Source organism: Ambystoma mexicanum, chromosome 7q (genome assembly GCF_040938575.1).
Source record: "Ambystoma mexicanum isolate Mex_15411 chromosome 7q, UKY_AmexF1_1, whole genome shotgun sequence".
Classification (NCBI taxonomy): Eukaryota; Metazoa; Chordata; class Amphibia; order Caudata; family Ambystomatidae; genus Ambystoma; species Ambystoma mexicanum.
Genome location: NC_090941.1, coordinates 7202368 through 7217651, shown reverse-complemented (window position 1 = coordinate 7217651; position 15284 = coordinate 7202368). Strand labels below are relative to the sequence as shown.

Genomic DNA, 15284 nt, shown 5'->3' with positions numbered 1-15284 from the left:
TTTAAAACAAAATGTGTATATGGTTTACAAAAAGAAAACCTTTACAAACTTTCATAACTATAAACAAAATAACATTCAAGTTAATTAACACAAGGAGTATAAAAATACACCTGTTACTCCATAAAAAACAAATCATCATCAACTATTTAGCTTTACACAAATTCATGTTGATTTCCTCAAGTTTTACACATAAAAATCAGACATAACAAATTCGAAACTATCAATTGCACCTGCCTTCAATACTTTTTACAACAGATAAAAATCACTGCTATTACTAGTTAACTAACACAAAACATAGATACAAACGACATGAATTTAGTCAAATACCAAGCAAGTAAACATTTTCAGCAAAAGAAAAGAAAATCATTTCATATGGGCATATAAATGCCCTCTAACTGAAAAGTGAATAGGCCCAAAAAAGCCTGCATTCGTGCCATTAATCATACAACTCTAATGAACTACATCTTCCATTGACAATAACTTCTTGTTTCAAATAAGGTAAAACAACCCTTTGTACACTATATCATACAAATTGGCAGTTATTCATCACTGTAAGCATTGCCTCAAGTTTTAGCAAACATTTTCCCAGTGCCAATAACAGGCGTGTACTAGTTCCAAACATTGCCCTTTCCCAGAATGACTGTCGTGCAATCAATGTTAAGTCAGGATAGAAGTCAGCCAAAAGATTTTGTCTAGTGGTTTCTAGAGACATACAGAACAAGACTAAATGCTTCAGTGTTTCCTCCTGGGTGCCAATTAAACAGAAGCGACAGGACCTTTTATTTCGTGCTGCAGAGGCAAGTTTATATTAGACACGTTCCAATGTAGGCATCTGATTCAATTTGCACCTCATGTAAACTGTACAAAGTAACGGACAGGGACATTTTAGTAAGTATAAGGCCCGAGCATATTGTTTTCTACCAAATCGGACAAATTCACTGTAAGTTTTATATGCATGGTTGGCATCAATGGTATGGATCCAATCCATTTCATATAACTTTCGTCTTATAGTTGGCAAACCGAGCAATAGATCGTCTTGGGATGCATTTATATATGCCAAGGTTTCTGTCATTCGGATGCCAAATGAGACGATAGATGGCACTATTTCGTCTTTCAAAATATCACTGAGGTCTTAATATAGGGAATTTCGAGGTGCAGCAATTTAGCATATGTAGACAGCTTACTATATGTATATCTCTTTGGTAATGAGAGAAGCCCAAGCTCCTGCCCGATTATAGAGTTAGGCACAGCTGGGACAAGACACAATGTCAATTTCCATATCTGACCTTGAATTCTATTTAGGACCTCATCCAAGTTTGTAATACATATGTCCAGTCCATAAAGGAGCGTAGGTTCTACCTTAAGCAGATACAAATCTAAAAGTGGAGCTAGCGAAAATTTAGCATACTTTCTATAGATGATCTTCATCTGAGAGTGTAACGGACGTACCTTTCCTGCTAAGCCCATTTTCCAAGATTTTAACAAATTCGAGTCAGCTAAATGATACCCCAAATAACGCAACAATTTAACCCTGTTGAATCATTTGGCCAGAAATATTCCATTTGTAGTGTTTGATACGCTTTTTATTATTAAAGATGATTATGTTTGATTTCGTCAGGTTAGCTAGTAGATTATGAGCACGCACAAAGTTAGAAAATGTGTTAAGTTTTAGCTGTAGCCCATAGGATGTTTTGTCCATTAAAATGATATCATCGGCAAAGCATAGCCAATGCAGGCATAGCTTGCCTAATCTCACAGGATACATGGTATTATTTGTCCATAGGGCATCAATGTCACAGATATACAAGTTGAACAGCGTGGCTGCGAAGGTGCAGCCCTGCTTAACCCCGGGTATGTAGGAATGTAGTCAGTAACAGCTCCTTCCTGATTCACACGCACCTGGAAAGATGTCTTGGTGTGTAATAAGGAAATGAGCTGCACCAGTCTCCGGGGAGAGCCCATATTCAACATTTTCAGCCACAATATATCCCTAAATCAATGAATCAAAAGCAGAGGACAGATCTAAAGCTACGATATAAAAATAGGATCGGATTTAAAAATACAGGGCGGAATCCCATCCGGCCCGGCAGCCTTAGAATTGTTCAATCATCTGATCGCCCGCACATTGTCCTCGATGGAAAAAACATAATCATCTACATATCTAGTAGGTTCAATTTGCAAATGCAAGCTTTTAAAAGAGATGGGAAGTTGAAATGTAGTCAAAATATAAGTTTGCCCTTTCTCAGCAGAGATACATGAACTCGGCCCTATCGTTCCAGAAGGAGCATCACCTCTAAGAATAGACCAGATGTTACGAACATCTCTTTTACAGAGAAGAGTAAGTACTATCTGGTTTTCAACACAGTAAATTTGATGTTTGACCAATTTGAGCGCATTTCTAGCAGTGCGTTGAATTCGATGTTCCTGCAGTAAATACTCCTCGTAAGAAATGTTAAGCCGCATGGGTGCTTTTAAATCGTGGTTCCTTGTGCGTTTGACATTTTCTATTTGGACATCGAACATCCTTTGAAAAAGTATTTGCAAGTTCAGATGTTTTTGTATGATGGTGAAATTCCAAGTTTCCCTTTCCATAGTGTCTACACGAAGAACATTGTGGTCAAACAAACACACCATTTGTCCCTATGTACTAAGTAAGTTAACTGTCTACATAAAGGGGGGACAAATGGACAGAAGTGGTGACTCACTCAGGACTCATAACTGGAGTTATTGGCATGCTCTGTATGTGTCTCATTGTAGCTCTTAGCTCTAGACAGCTCTCACACCCCTTCCGCGTCTAAGCTTTGCAGCTCTGTTACCTACCTTGATTTGGTTTGGCAAGACTTCAGTGCAGGTGCACCATAACAGGTTGGCCTCCCAAAATCCACCACAAGGTTAGATTGTGTAAATCCATCTTAACAAGTAGGAACATATCATCAATTGACAACTTATTTTCATATTGAGTAGACATAGAGTGTTCTCAAAAGTACTTGAGTTCTCTCAAATAAAGGGTCGAAAATATCACTGTTTATTTTACAAACAGATACATTGTGTAGGAGGTCAGAACATCTTACTTTGGGCTGCATCCTCTCTTTTCCAGTTATAAACTCACAGGTGCCATATGCAGCTCTAGCAATACCCTTAATGAGGGCCGTGGAAGCCCCTTCTCCAATTCCAAAGGCAAAGCACCTGCAGAGGAACAAAAGGGAACAAAGTCAGACCACTAAAATCTATAACTGCAGTGCCTTTATTGTTAAGCCAAATGCTGAAACCCCTCTTGTAAAGCACTCTTCTGCTCGCGTGCTAGGATCATGATGTAAGCAATTAAGATAGACATCGGTGCTGTATAAATACAAAGGATAGGGATTTGAAAGGTAGGGTTGAGGAGCAAACAGCTGAGGTGCTCTACTAGAAAACAGTTCTCCAAACATTCTGAAAGAGAGAGGCTGGGTTAGGTTAGTCATGAGAAGAGTGAAAGGTAAGATTGCACTGCTATGTCTGGAGGTTGCAGATGGGATGTACCCTGAGCTCTGCATGCATGGTAGCTTTGTAAGTGTGACATGTGGGTTGAACGGAGGGGGTTGTGGTAAGGGCAAAGTTTGTGTCCAGAGCGACGGCCTTGTGTTTAGTGTGTGGCGGTGTTGGCCAGGGACTAAGTATGTTACTTTTAGTTAGAGGTGAAAGTTTGAAGTGTTCAAAGTCTGGACAGTAGGTCTTTTTTTTTTTATAAAAAGCTGTGTTGCGAGTGGCTGGTTTGCGTTTGTGCGTGGTAATGTGGAAAGAAACTGAGGATTTGGCCAAAGTGGGAGAGTTCTTGGTGTATCCATAGTGCTTTTCAAATGATTGGGTATTGCAATCGATTGGGATTTGGCGAGGATATTGGCTTTAGTGATTGAGGCCTGAATATGTCCTGTTTTGAAGATAGATATTTCAGGCAGTAGGTAGGGAGTGATTTTAGGATTTTGATGGTACATAGATGGAATGTCTTCTTGTCATTATAGTTTTCTGGGCGTTGTGTGTTCAGGGCGGACAGTCAGGAACCAGTCTGGTGTTCCCTTAGATTGCATCTGTGAGTGAAAGTCAATTTATTGAAAAGCACGATTTCCACTACTTGATGGGTGTTAAACCTGCCAGTTAAACAGTAAAGAGACAGAATTTTAGACTTTTCCTGAATTTCAGGTGATCCTCTAAGGTGTAGATATGCCTTGGTAAGCATCATCTATTTGCCCATCATAGTGGAAAAGTCCCTCTGCAAAATCTTGTTTAAAAAAGTCTTGGGTAAGAATTGGTGCAGTCACACTGTGTGAGACTACACAAGACCCATCTGCTTGGTATTAGGTAACCCACCTTTTGGTATAAGTCTTTACTACACAAGTTAGTATCGTGACTGAGCAGCCCGGCCTATCTCAAGAGGGGTAAATGTGAGCTGTAGAGCTGTACAATTGAAATCCTTAAATACAGGTAGCCAAGTAACACTTAACTTACACGCTAGGTTTCAGTTATAAATGGTTATTTATTTAACGTCAGTTTTAAATAAGCATACTTTAAAAATGTAAAAGATTCTAAACAAACAAATAAACTTTGGAAGTACTTTTCAGAATCAAACCAGCCAGTGAATAATCTTTGGCTATGATTCATACACTTCTCCTACACCCAAAGGCGACTTCAATCACAAGGATAGTATTTGCATTCCGAGGGTTCAAAGCACAATGGTAGGAAGAATGAAACAACTGCCACCAGCCATTTATAGTAGTGAGGGTAACATACAAATGTTACATGAGAAAGTAGGATAAGGGGCAACTAAGTAACCCCCCAGCACTCCACATAAGATGTTGTGTGCTGGACCTACAAAGAGAAAAGGTAATTAAAGTCAATTTCACTTTACCATTCTTGAGAACAGTAGTTCCCCCAAGAAAAGGTATTTAAACCTTATGAGAAATCCAAAGGATTTCTCAGTGACACTGCACTCAAGGTGCTGTGTGTCACTATACAAAAAGCAGATGCCTATGGAGTTTGTCAGACTCCAAAAACAGTGAAACACAAAATCCAAATCAGGGAAAAACACATGAGGGAGTGAGAAAAAGGTCCCCCACACTCAGGGGTTAAAATTAAAAAGTCCTAAATCCAGCAAAAGAGGTGGGTATCTCTAAGGTGGGAGGAATTTGGCCCTAAAAATTAAAATTCTCCCCAACAAAAAGTATGTTTCCCGATCTTAGGGTCTACTGGTTGATAAAGTAATTTGGTTTTGAAAGAATTCTGCTCCTTGACCTTCAAGGGCTATGTGGGCACTGCAGAGGGCCTTGAAGTGAATCCTTTTGTGATTGGTAACCAGTGAAGCACTCAGAGCTGGAGTTACGTGTTCACTTCTGTTGAGTCTCCATAGTAGTCTTCCAGCTGTGTTTCGGATCTGTACAAGATTTTTAGTGAGGTAGTCCGGGAAAATCAGGGAGATGATGGCCAGCAGAGCTTCGACAGTAGAAGTGCTTTCACCTTTGAGTTGCCTTGCGGTACCAACACGAGTCTAATGCTGATTAGTATACTAAGGTTTGTTATTACTTTACATGCTTTGGGACAGTTATCCGTTTCCAGAGGCCATGGTGGTGTTTCAGGTAGTGCATGAGGTGAGACTCACATTATGTCAGTTTTATCTGGGTTGAGTTTTAGTTGCTTTGGCGTCATCCATTCACTTACTTCTACGAGGCAGTTGTTGAGGGTGTTGCTGGGGTTTCGGTCGTCCGTCATTTTGTCTAAGATTTCTCTGTCATCAGCATTGCTGGAACAGGCGTGTCGGTAGGAGTTTATGATCTTTATCAGATGACTCATATAGATGTTGAAAAGCAGTAAAAGTCTTGATCATTGGTGAACATCACAGGTGTTTTCTGTTCGGTCTGTCATTTCTCATCTATTGCAGAGTTCCGTTATGGAGTACAGTTTCTTCAAGCCTTCTGATTATTGTACTGTGGTTAACAGTTTTGAAGGCCACTGAGATGGTAAGTCGAAAGAGTGCCCAGGTGATGTTCGCTTTTGCAGAGATTTTAAGGTTGTCATAAATGTATTCCTGCACTGATGTGCTGCCTCCAATGGGTCTAAAAGAGACGTGTGAGGGATCTATTAAGTTTTAGACTCTACATGCTTCAAGATTTGGCTGTATAAATAGCTGTCTCATATTTTAACTGTGCACAGTATGTTTGAAATGGATCCAAATTTCGCAGGGCCTTCTGGGTCTCCAGCATTGTTCTTTTTTTCCCCATTCAGCAGCAATTGAAAGCTTTTGGTCAGATGCCTGTTTGTAGCAATAAATTAACTTATTTGCAAAAAAAGAAGGCTTGCATTTTCGATCTCTTTGTAGATGTTCGGGGGCAGAGGTCAATTTGAGAGCCAGCATTGTTAGTAATACACGTTTTTGAAGTCTAGTTTGGATATTTGTTTACAACTTAATCAGTGGGGTTGTGGGCTAAAAGGCTGAAAAGCATGGTTTCTTTTGTTTATATTGTTTCGATTGTTACTTCCAGTTCCGTTCCTTAGTGCATCATTGATGGCTTGTGCTATGTTAATTATTTTGCTTCTGAAATGGTGATATTGCAGCTTTTGGGTAGTTGAAGGTATTTTGTTGCATGAAGCAGTGCTTCCCATCTCGTTAATAGTTGAACAAGTTACTTTCTTACCTGGTAACGTTCTTTCGATGGAATGTTCCGACGACGTATTCCACATCTATGACAGGTAATCACCACAGCTGTGCGGCTTTGGAAAATTTTCGGCGTCTGCGCCTTGCGTCGAAACGCTGTCGTCGAGGGCCTCTGTCGAGCCAAAGTCACTGAATGTTATAAGTAGGACGCACGACGCCCGTAGCCTCAGTTGTAGTTTTTTCCCAGAACATGTGGCACCAATCTTCTGCCAGTATGACTACAGAAAGCCTTGCGGAAACGAAAGCTGCAATCGCATAAGAAATTCTGTAGAGGGGCAGGTAGGGAGGGAGCGATGTGGAATACGTCGTCGGAACATCCCATCGAAAGAACGTTACCAGGTAAGAAACTAACTTGTTCTTCGAAGGGATTGGTTCCTCCGACGTATTCCACATCTATGACAGACTCCCAAAGCAGTAACAACGTAAGGAGGTGGGAAAGAATTTAGAATTTTAGAATGCCCAATTAAATTTCAGAATAGAGGACCGCCTTGCCAAAGGCCAGATCTTGCCCATGGATAAAATCCAAGGAGTAGTGTTTGACAAAAGTATGGACAGAGGCCCATGTATCTGCTTCACAAATGTTACGAATTAGAACACCCCTCTGCAGGGCAGTAGAGGCAGCCACACCCCTAGTAGAATGGGCCCGTAAGCCTACCGGAGGGTTGTTACTCGCCAAGCGGTAACATTCAGAAATTGTCAAGATAATCCATCTAGACAAAGTCTGTTTTGTAACAGCTTGTCCCAAACACCTTCCAGCATATCCAATAAAGAGCTGATCGTCCACTCTGACCCGGGACATGCGTGAGATGTAGAAACTTAAAGCTCTACTAGGATCCAACATATGGAGCCTCTCCTCTTCCTTACCAGGATGCGGAGGAGGATAGAACGCCAAAAGAACAACCTTCTGGCTTAAATGAAATTCCGACACAACTTTCGGAAGAAAAGAAGGACGAACCCTAAGGACAACCCTGTCCTTATGGAACACCATGAAGGGTGGCTTAACGGAGAGTGCCTGCAACTCACTCACTCTGCGAGCGGAAGTGACCGCAACTAAAAAAACAGTTTTCAAAGTCAACAGTCTCAAAGGGCAAGAATCTAAAGGCTCAAACGGAGTTCCCAGGAGGAATTTTAGAACCAAGTTCAAATCGCAACCGGACACCTGGAAAGGTGACGGTGGAAACACATTAGTGAGCCCTTTGAGAAACTGGGAAATCAAACGAATCTTAAAATAAGAACACTCCTCAGACGAGTGCTTAAATATGGACAGCGCCGCTAGGTAACCCTTAATGGTACCCACTTGCAGGCCCTTGCGGGCTAAAGAAAGCAAAAAAGATAGAACCACAAGAATGGCACATGAAAAAGGATCCCCATTCTCAACCCTGCGCCAGTCGCAGAACGTTCTCCAACGGCAACGGTACAGGGACTTTGTTGCGGGCTTTCTGGCCGAAAGCAACACCTCCATCACGTCTTCAGGAAGGTCCCAATACTTACACCTCAACCTTTCAGAAGCCAAGCATGAAGGTTGAGGGACTTGACCTCTGGATGGAGAACCTGACCCCCCTCCCGTGAGAGCAGATCGTCTCGGTAGGGAAGACGGCGTGGAGGGCAGATGGACATGTCGAGAAGGTCCGGGTACCACGTTCTGCGGGCCCATGCCGGAGCAATGAGGATCATCCGGGAACCGAACCTCCGTAACCTCTGCAGCACTTCCGGAATGACAGGGACTGGAGGAAACGTGTACAGCAGTGGGAAGGACCACTCCACTATGAACGCGTCCCCTAAGGCTTCTCTTGGGAGGAAATTCCCACGAGCAGAATCTTTCAAACTTCCGGTTGGCACTGGTGGCGAAGATATCCACTTGTGGGGTCCCCCAAAGGGCGAAGATCTCCAAGAGAATCTCCTGAGCCAGCTCCCACTCATGAGAGACCATGCTCTGCCTGCTCAGAGCATCCGCCGCCACGTTTTCGTCTCCAGCCAGATGAACTGCCGAGATCAAAAATTCCATCTGGATGGCCCAGAACCAGAGCTGCATCGCCTCCCTGCACAGAGAGAGAGACCCTGCCCCCCCCACCTTTTTATTGAGGTAGTGCATGGCCACTGTGTTGTCCGTCAGAATCAGAACATTCGTACCCCGCACAGGCGGCACAAAAGCCTTCAGCTCCAACAGATTGATATGGAGTCTGGACTCCGACGGAGACCAACGACCGCTGACTGTCAACTCGTTGGCATGAGCTCCCCATCCCGTGAGGGACGCGTCTGTCACGATCGTTACCTCCGGCCAGGGTAGCCAAAATGGAGCCCCCTTCATCAGATTGCCTTCGATGGCCCACCACAAAAGGTCCTGGGCGACCGAGGGCAGCACCTGAATGGGGTCCAACATCCTGCCAGAGGACTGCGACCACTGGAGCTTGAGAGCCCATTGCAGAGATCTCATCCGCAACCTGGCCTCTGGCACCAGAAGAATGCAGGATGCCATAAGGGTGAGCAACCTCAAGAACTCGAACGCCGGGAGACTCTGGGCATGTTGAAACTTGTGCACCATCTGCAGAATGTGATGAGCCCTCACCTGGGGTGGCGAACACTGCCCCAGGGATGTGTCGAGCACTGCTCCAATGTACTGGAGCCTCTGGGTAGGTGTTAAGTGGGACTTCTTTAAGTTGAGGGAGAAGCCCAGCTTGTGAAGGGAGTGGCAGGTGACTGACAGATCCAGGACTTGCTCAGGAGAGCGTGCCCTGATCAACTAATTGTCCAGGTAGGGGTAGACGTGAATCCCCCCTTTCCTGAGATATGCTGCTACCACCACCATGAGCTTGGTGAAGACCCTCGGGGCAGAGGTCAATCCGAATGGCAGGACCCGAAACTGAAAATGCAAGCCGCCAACTGCTAACCTCAGGTACTTCTTTTGCTTGGGATAAATCGGCACATGAAAGTAAGTGTCATTGAGGTCAAGAGACACCAACCAGTCCTGAAGTTGAAGGGCATGGAGGCATTGAGAAAGAATAACCATCTTGAACTTGTCCTTCCTGAGGAGCTTGTTCAAACCACGCAAGTCCATGATGGGGCTCAATCCCCAGTCTTCTTTCGGGATCAAAATATATGGGGAATACCAACCCTTGTTCCTCTCTGCTACAGGCACAAGTTCTATGGCGCCTTTCTCCAGCAGGGATTTGATTTTCTGCACAAGGAGCGGATCCAGACTCTTCAAAGAGAGATTCCCTGATGGATTGTCGTGAGGCCTCTGCCGGAAAGGAAGATAGTAGCCGTGGGTTATGATCTCCAGAACCCACACATCTGAAGTAATGACACACCATTCTACAAGATGCTGCGCCAGCCTTCCCCCAACCGGCGAACCATGGGACATGGCCTCATGACTTAGCTGAAGCGTCTGCGGCAGTGCCTGTGGGCAAAGAGGCAACTGCCTGAGCGGGCTTGGCACCTTGAGTACCTTGTTTTCCACCTCTGACACTCCTACAGTGGCCTCTTTGGCTTGCAGCTCTCCTCGATCTACCAAAGGAAGAGTAGTATTGAAAGGAGCCTCCCCTCCATTGCTGTCCCCTAGGACGAAAAGGCGGAGGTTAGCGAACTGCAGCGCTCAACGACTTCGCTGCAGCTTTAGAGGTCTGCAACCTCTCAAGGCTCTCGTCAGCCTTGCTGCCAAAAAGATGTTCACCATCAAAGGGCATTTTAAAAATCCGGGCTTGTACGTCAAGAGCAAACCCCGACTTCCGCAACCACGCAAATCTGCACATTACGGTGCCCGCCGCCATGGACCGGCTGACACAATCTTCCATGTCCAGACCCGACTGAACGGATTCACACATGGCATCCTTGCCATCCTGAATGAGAGCAAGAAACCCATCCGGTTCCTCCCCTTCGGGAATATTTTCAGCCGCCAAAGACACACAATTCCACAGAGTGTAAGTGAAACGTGCTAAGGCACACACAGAGTTGGCTGCCTGTAAAGCCATATCCCCTGAAGAAAACACTTTCTTCGCCCAGCCATCAAAATGCTTGTCGTCCCTATCAGGAGGAATGGTAGGGTACGACGCCTGCTTTGCTGGAGCCATAGACGCCTGCACCACCAAACTCTCCGGAGTGGATTGCGTAATCAAGTAGCAGGGGTCGCTACTGTCTGGATGGTATTTTTTCAGCAAAGTCTTGCTCACTGCCGGGAGACTCTCCGGGGAAGTCTAATCCGCTGCCACCCTTCTCTGTAAATGTCCTGACTAGGACGTTCTAGCCCTCCTTCCTCCCCACTCTCCTCACCTGAAAAAATGATTTCCAAGTCTTCCGGGTTGAAGTTCCTTCGAGTGAGGTAATCCTTCTCCTTCGTATCTGGAGGGAGCATGCCACGAGAGGAAGCCACAGTGACCGCTAGGTATAACAGCAGTCCTAGGGCCTCGTTCCCGCGGGCAGACAGGAAAAAGGGAAAATGCCGCAAGGCAGAAAAAAACCTTTTTCCTGGCCGTAACGATGTTCCGCTCGGAGGAGATAATGTGGTTCAGCAATGGAATGAGATCCGGAGATGGCAGTAATGACCACAAGGCGGTAGAAGGCCCCAGGCAAGGGGGACTTCCAAGGCAAAAGCAGGACTCACAAAGAGGAGGCATAGAAAAGATAAGAACAACCGGTGGAAATGCCGGCAAAGCGAGAGTAAAGCCAACAGAAAGCAGCAAAGCAAAGAGGGAAAGGGGCTCGAATTACGTCAGCAGAGCGTATTCGAGGAAAGTAGCACGCGGCTGAGATACAGCCGAAGGGGGAAAACAGCATCTTATCCAAAGGAGAGCGAAAGGCTAATCTAAGGGGGATTGCAACGCAACGGTCTCCGGAAGTAAACAGAATATATACTTCCGGGCGGCCGCCCAGAGTGCAACAACTAGACCTGCACAGTGAGTGAGGACAGAACGCATTGAAACTAACAATGCACTCTCCCGTGATGAAGTCGCCAATGCGGAAGTAACCCCCATCCGGTACGGCGGATGACAGTATGCCCCCCTCCAGTGCGAAGGATCCCGGGTTTACTAGGGTGTATCCGGTGAAATCGGCTCAGCAGCCGGGGAGCATGGACATGAAAAGCCGGTTCCCAAGAGTCCTCCGACTCCGAGTACCCTTTCCATGAAACCAAGTATTCTAAGCGTCCCCGGTAATACTGTGAATCCCAGATAGTTGAGACCTCATATTTGTCTTTCCTGTTGGGATGGGCATAATTATGCTTGAGGACTGACCTCTGAAAAGTATCTGACACAAAAGGTTTGAGGAGAGAAGACTGAAAAACCAGATGGATGCGACGGAGATGAGGAGGAAGGTCAAGTTTGTAGGAAACAGGATTGATCTTTGAGAGAATAGAAAAAGGACCCAAGAAACGGGGTTACAGTTTGGAGGGAGGAACCCATTTGGGTAGATACTTGGTAGAGAGCCAAACCCTGTCGCCTTTCCCCCAATTTGGACAGTTCTTGCGGTGCTTGTCAGCTTGAGTTTTATTTTGTCTCCTACTCCTTTCTAAGCACTGTCTGGCTGAATGGGGAGTCTCTCGAATAGACTGGAGGACGGCTTCAGCAGTGGGAGAATTGGTGGGAACAGGAAGAGTGGGAAGAAAGGATTTGGGATGTATCCCGTAGGTACAGAAAAACGGAGTGTGACCAGTGGCAGAATGCTTTGAGTTGTTATATGTGAACTCTGCCGTTGGCAGTAATGAAACCCAGTTATCCTGGTATTTGTTGCTGTAGCACCGTAGATACTGTTCTACCGTAGCTTTAAGTCGTTCCGTCTGGCTGTTAGACTGGGTGTGAAACCCCGAGGACAGTGTTCTTTCGATACCAACCCACAAACAGAGGGCCTTCCAGAAATTTGAGACGTATTGACTTCCTCTATCAGAGATGATCTTGTGCGGAAAGCCGTGTAGCCGGAATATGTCTTTCGCGAAGGTTTCTGCCATCTCGGTCGCCGTAGGTAATCCGGGCAACGGGGAGAAATGGCCCAACTTGGTGAAAGTGTTGATCGTCACCATAATGCAGGTACAGCCCTAAGAAACAGGTAAGTCGACAAAGTCCATCGAAATTAGACCCCAAGGACGTGTAGGCATTTCACATTGGGTGAGCAGTCCTAACGGTTTGCCGGTGGGATATTTGGCAGTTGCACATACCGGGCAGGCTTTGAGATACTCCTTTACGTCCCTCCTGAGCCCAGGCCAAAAGAACGATCTTGCAACGAGGTCTGTGGTGTTCTGCAATCCTCTGTGTCCCGCTGTGGGTAGATCGTGACACCAACTGATAACCTTTCGTCGCCACATACGGGAAGGGATGTACAGCCGACTACCATGAAAAAGCAAGCCGTCTTTATCGGTGTAGAAATGACTTTCCTGTTGTAATAGCTGAGGACGTTCAGTAGTCAGGCGGTCTTGATCTCCTGGAAAAATGTTGCCATAATACCCAGTATCTTGTTTCTTTGGAACATACGTTCCCTGTGAAGGATCTCCCCTTCGCTGGTAGTGTCTTTTCTAGATGAGGAATCCGCTACCTTGTTGTTAGTACCGGGTAGGTAGGTGATGAGGAAGTTGTATTGCGCCAAGAAGTAGGCCCATCGGGCTTGTCGTGAGTTAACACACTCCATGTTTTGTAAGACTCGTAAATTCTTATGATCTGTATGAATGAGAAACTGGTGACGTGCTTTCAGGAGTAGGTGTCGCCATTCTTCACAAGCCTGTTTAATAGCAAGTAACACTTTCTCCAGCACAGAATAGTTGAGTTGACTGGGTGACAGCGTTTTAGAGAGGTATGCTACTGGATGTTCCACACCATCGTAAGTTTGAAGCAGAACCGCTCCTATGGCAGAAGCTGAAGCATCAGTCTCCACTATAAACTGCCGCTCTTGGTCAGGGTGTCAAAGAATGGGAGCGGAACAGAACATCCTTTTTAGTAGAGCAAAACTGCGTTATGCCTCCGACGACCATTTAAAAGAACCCGCACTCTTTTTAAGTAGTCTGGTGATGGGAAGAACAATCTCTGAAAAGTTTTGTATGAATCTCCTGTAGAAGTTCGATAAACCGAGAAATCTTTGGACCTCTTTGATATCGGTAGGTGAAGGCCACTCAAGGGTAGCGGAGAATTTGTCAGGATCCATGGAGATACCATCTTTCGAGAGAATATATCCTAAATATGGTACCGAGGATACTGCAAACACACATTTTTCTGGTCTAACAAGGAGCTGGTATTGTTTAAGACTTTCCAGTATTTGTTGTACATGCCGGGTATGGTCTGCTACATCGGAGGAATATATCAAAATGTTGTCCAAGTAAACGATGACAGTGACTGAAAGTAGGTCTGAAAATACTCGGTCCATAAACCGCTGAAATACAGCTGGTGCATTCACAAGCCCAAACGTCATGACCTTATACTCGTATAACCCGAAAGGGGTGCGGAAGGCCGTCTTCCATTCGTCACCTTCAGCAATGCGAAGTAAGTGGTATGCATTGCGAAGGTCTAGCTTGGTGAAAATGTGGGCACCTTGCACTGCTTCTATGATTTCAGTTAGCAATGGCATGGGGTAACGGTCACGGATGGTTACCTTATTGAGACCCCTATAGTCGATTCAAGGCCGGAGTACCGTAGAATCTCTCTTCTTGATGAAGAATAGGGAGGCACCTGCAGGGGACTTTGAAGGTTGGATGAGACTGCTCTGCATATTCGTCTCCAAGTAGTCTTTGAGAACCTGTCTTTCCACTTGAGTCAAAGAAAACATTCGACTGAAGGGAACTAAGGCGTTGGGCTCCAGATCGATCGTGCAAACTTTCGGCCTATGGGGAGGCAAAGTAGCAGGCCTTTTCTCCATGAAGACTTCTTGGTAGGGTGTACAATACTGAGGGAAATCATGTATGCCCACATGATTGCTTGGGATGGTAGCCAAACTATGGGTATCGCCTTTAGCTGTAACAGGGAAGCAATGAAGTTGGCAGAACGAGGAGCTGAAACTTAGCTGGTTGTTAGTCCAATTTATCTGAGGATTATGCTTCCTAAACCAGGTAATTCTGAGGATAATGGGGAAATGGGCAGCTCATATTATGTCAAACTTAATGGACTCTGAGTGCTGAAAAATGGTGATCGTGAGCTCTTCTGTAGTGTGTGTTATGGGTCACGACGAAAGGGGGGAGCCGTCAACACCCTCCACCTTCTGGTTATGATTGCGGACTAGTCGGTGGAGCCCCACCTTCTCTGCCCACAGAGTGTCCAAAAAGTTACTCACTGCTCCACAGTCCAGGAGAGTTAATGATTCCACAGATCTTGTGGGTAGATTGATGAGGACTGGAATAACCATCAACTTGGAATCTTCTTGAGCGTTGGGAGCCGTAACAGAGAGCGAAACATAGGGACTACGTGAATCACAAGGTGTCCCTCGGATCCTAGTCCCTACTGGTGCCGAGGATACTCGTTTCCCTGGCGCTTGGTTGGGACCTCCGGACAGTCCTTAAGGAAGTGCTGCTTCGAACCACAGTACGCACAGAGTCCCTTTTCCTTTCTTCTTCTTCTTTCTGCCGAAGACAACGGGCCTCTGTTGGCTCCGATTTGCATTGGTTCTTCATAGGAGTGGGAGGAAGAGGGCAAAGACG

At 45.4% G+C, this 15284-nt stretch overlaps 1 protein-coding gene across 3 annotated transcripts in view; it reads right to left on the bottom strand.

Annotated features, from left to right (window-relative positions):
• LOC138528751 (von Willebrand factor A domain-containing protein 5A-like) overlaps positions 1 to 15284 on the bottom strand; it is an 880743-nt gene that overhangs the window by 433533 nt on the left and 431926 nt on the right. For all 3 annotated transcript variants that reach the window (XM_069640621.1, XM_069640622.1, XM_069640620.1), the window contains exon 11: positions 3072 to 3186. In XM_069640621.1, coding sequence (XP_069496722.1) covers positions 3072 to 3186 — 115 coding nt within the window. The remainder of the gene's footprint in view (positions 1 to 3071; positions 3187 to 15284) is intronic.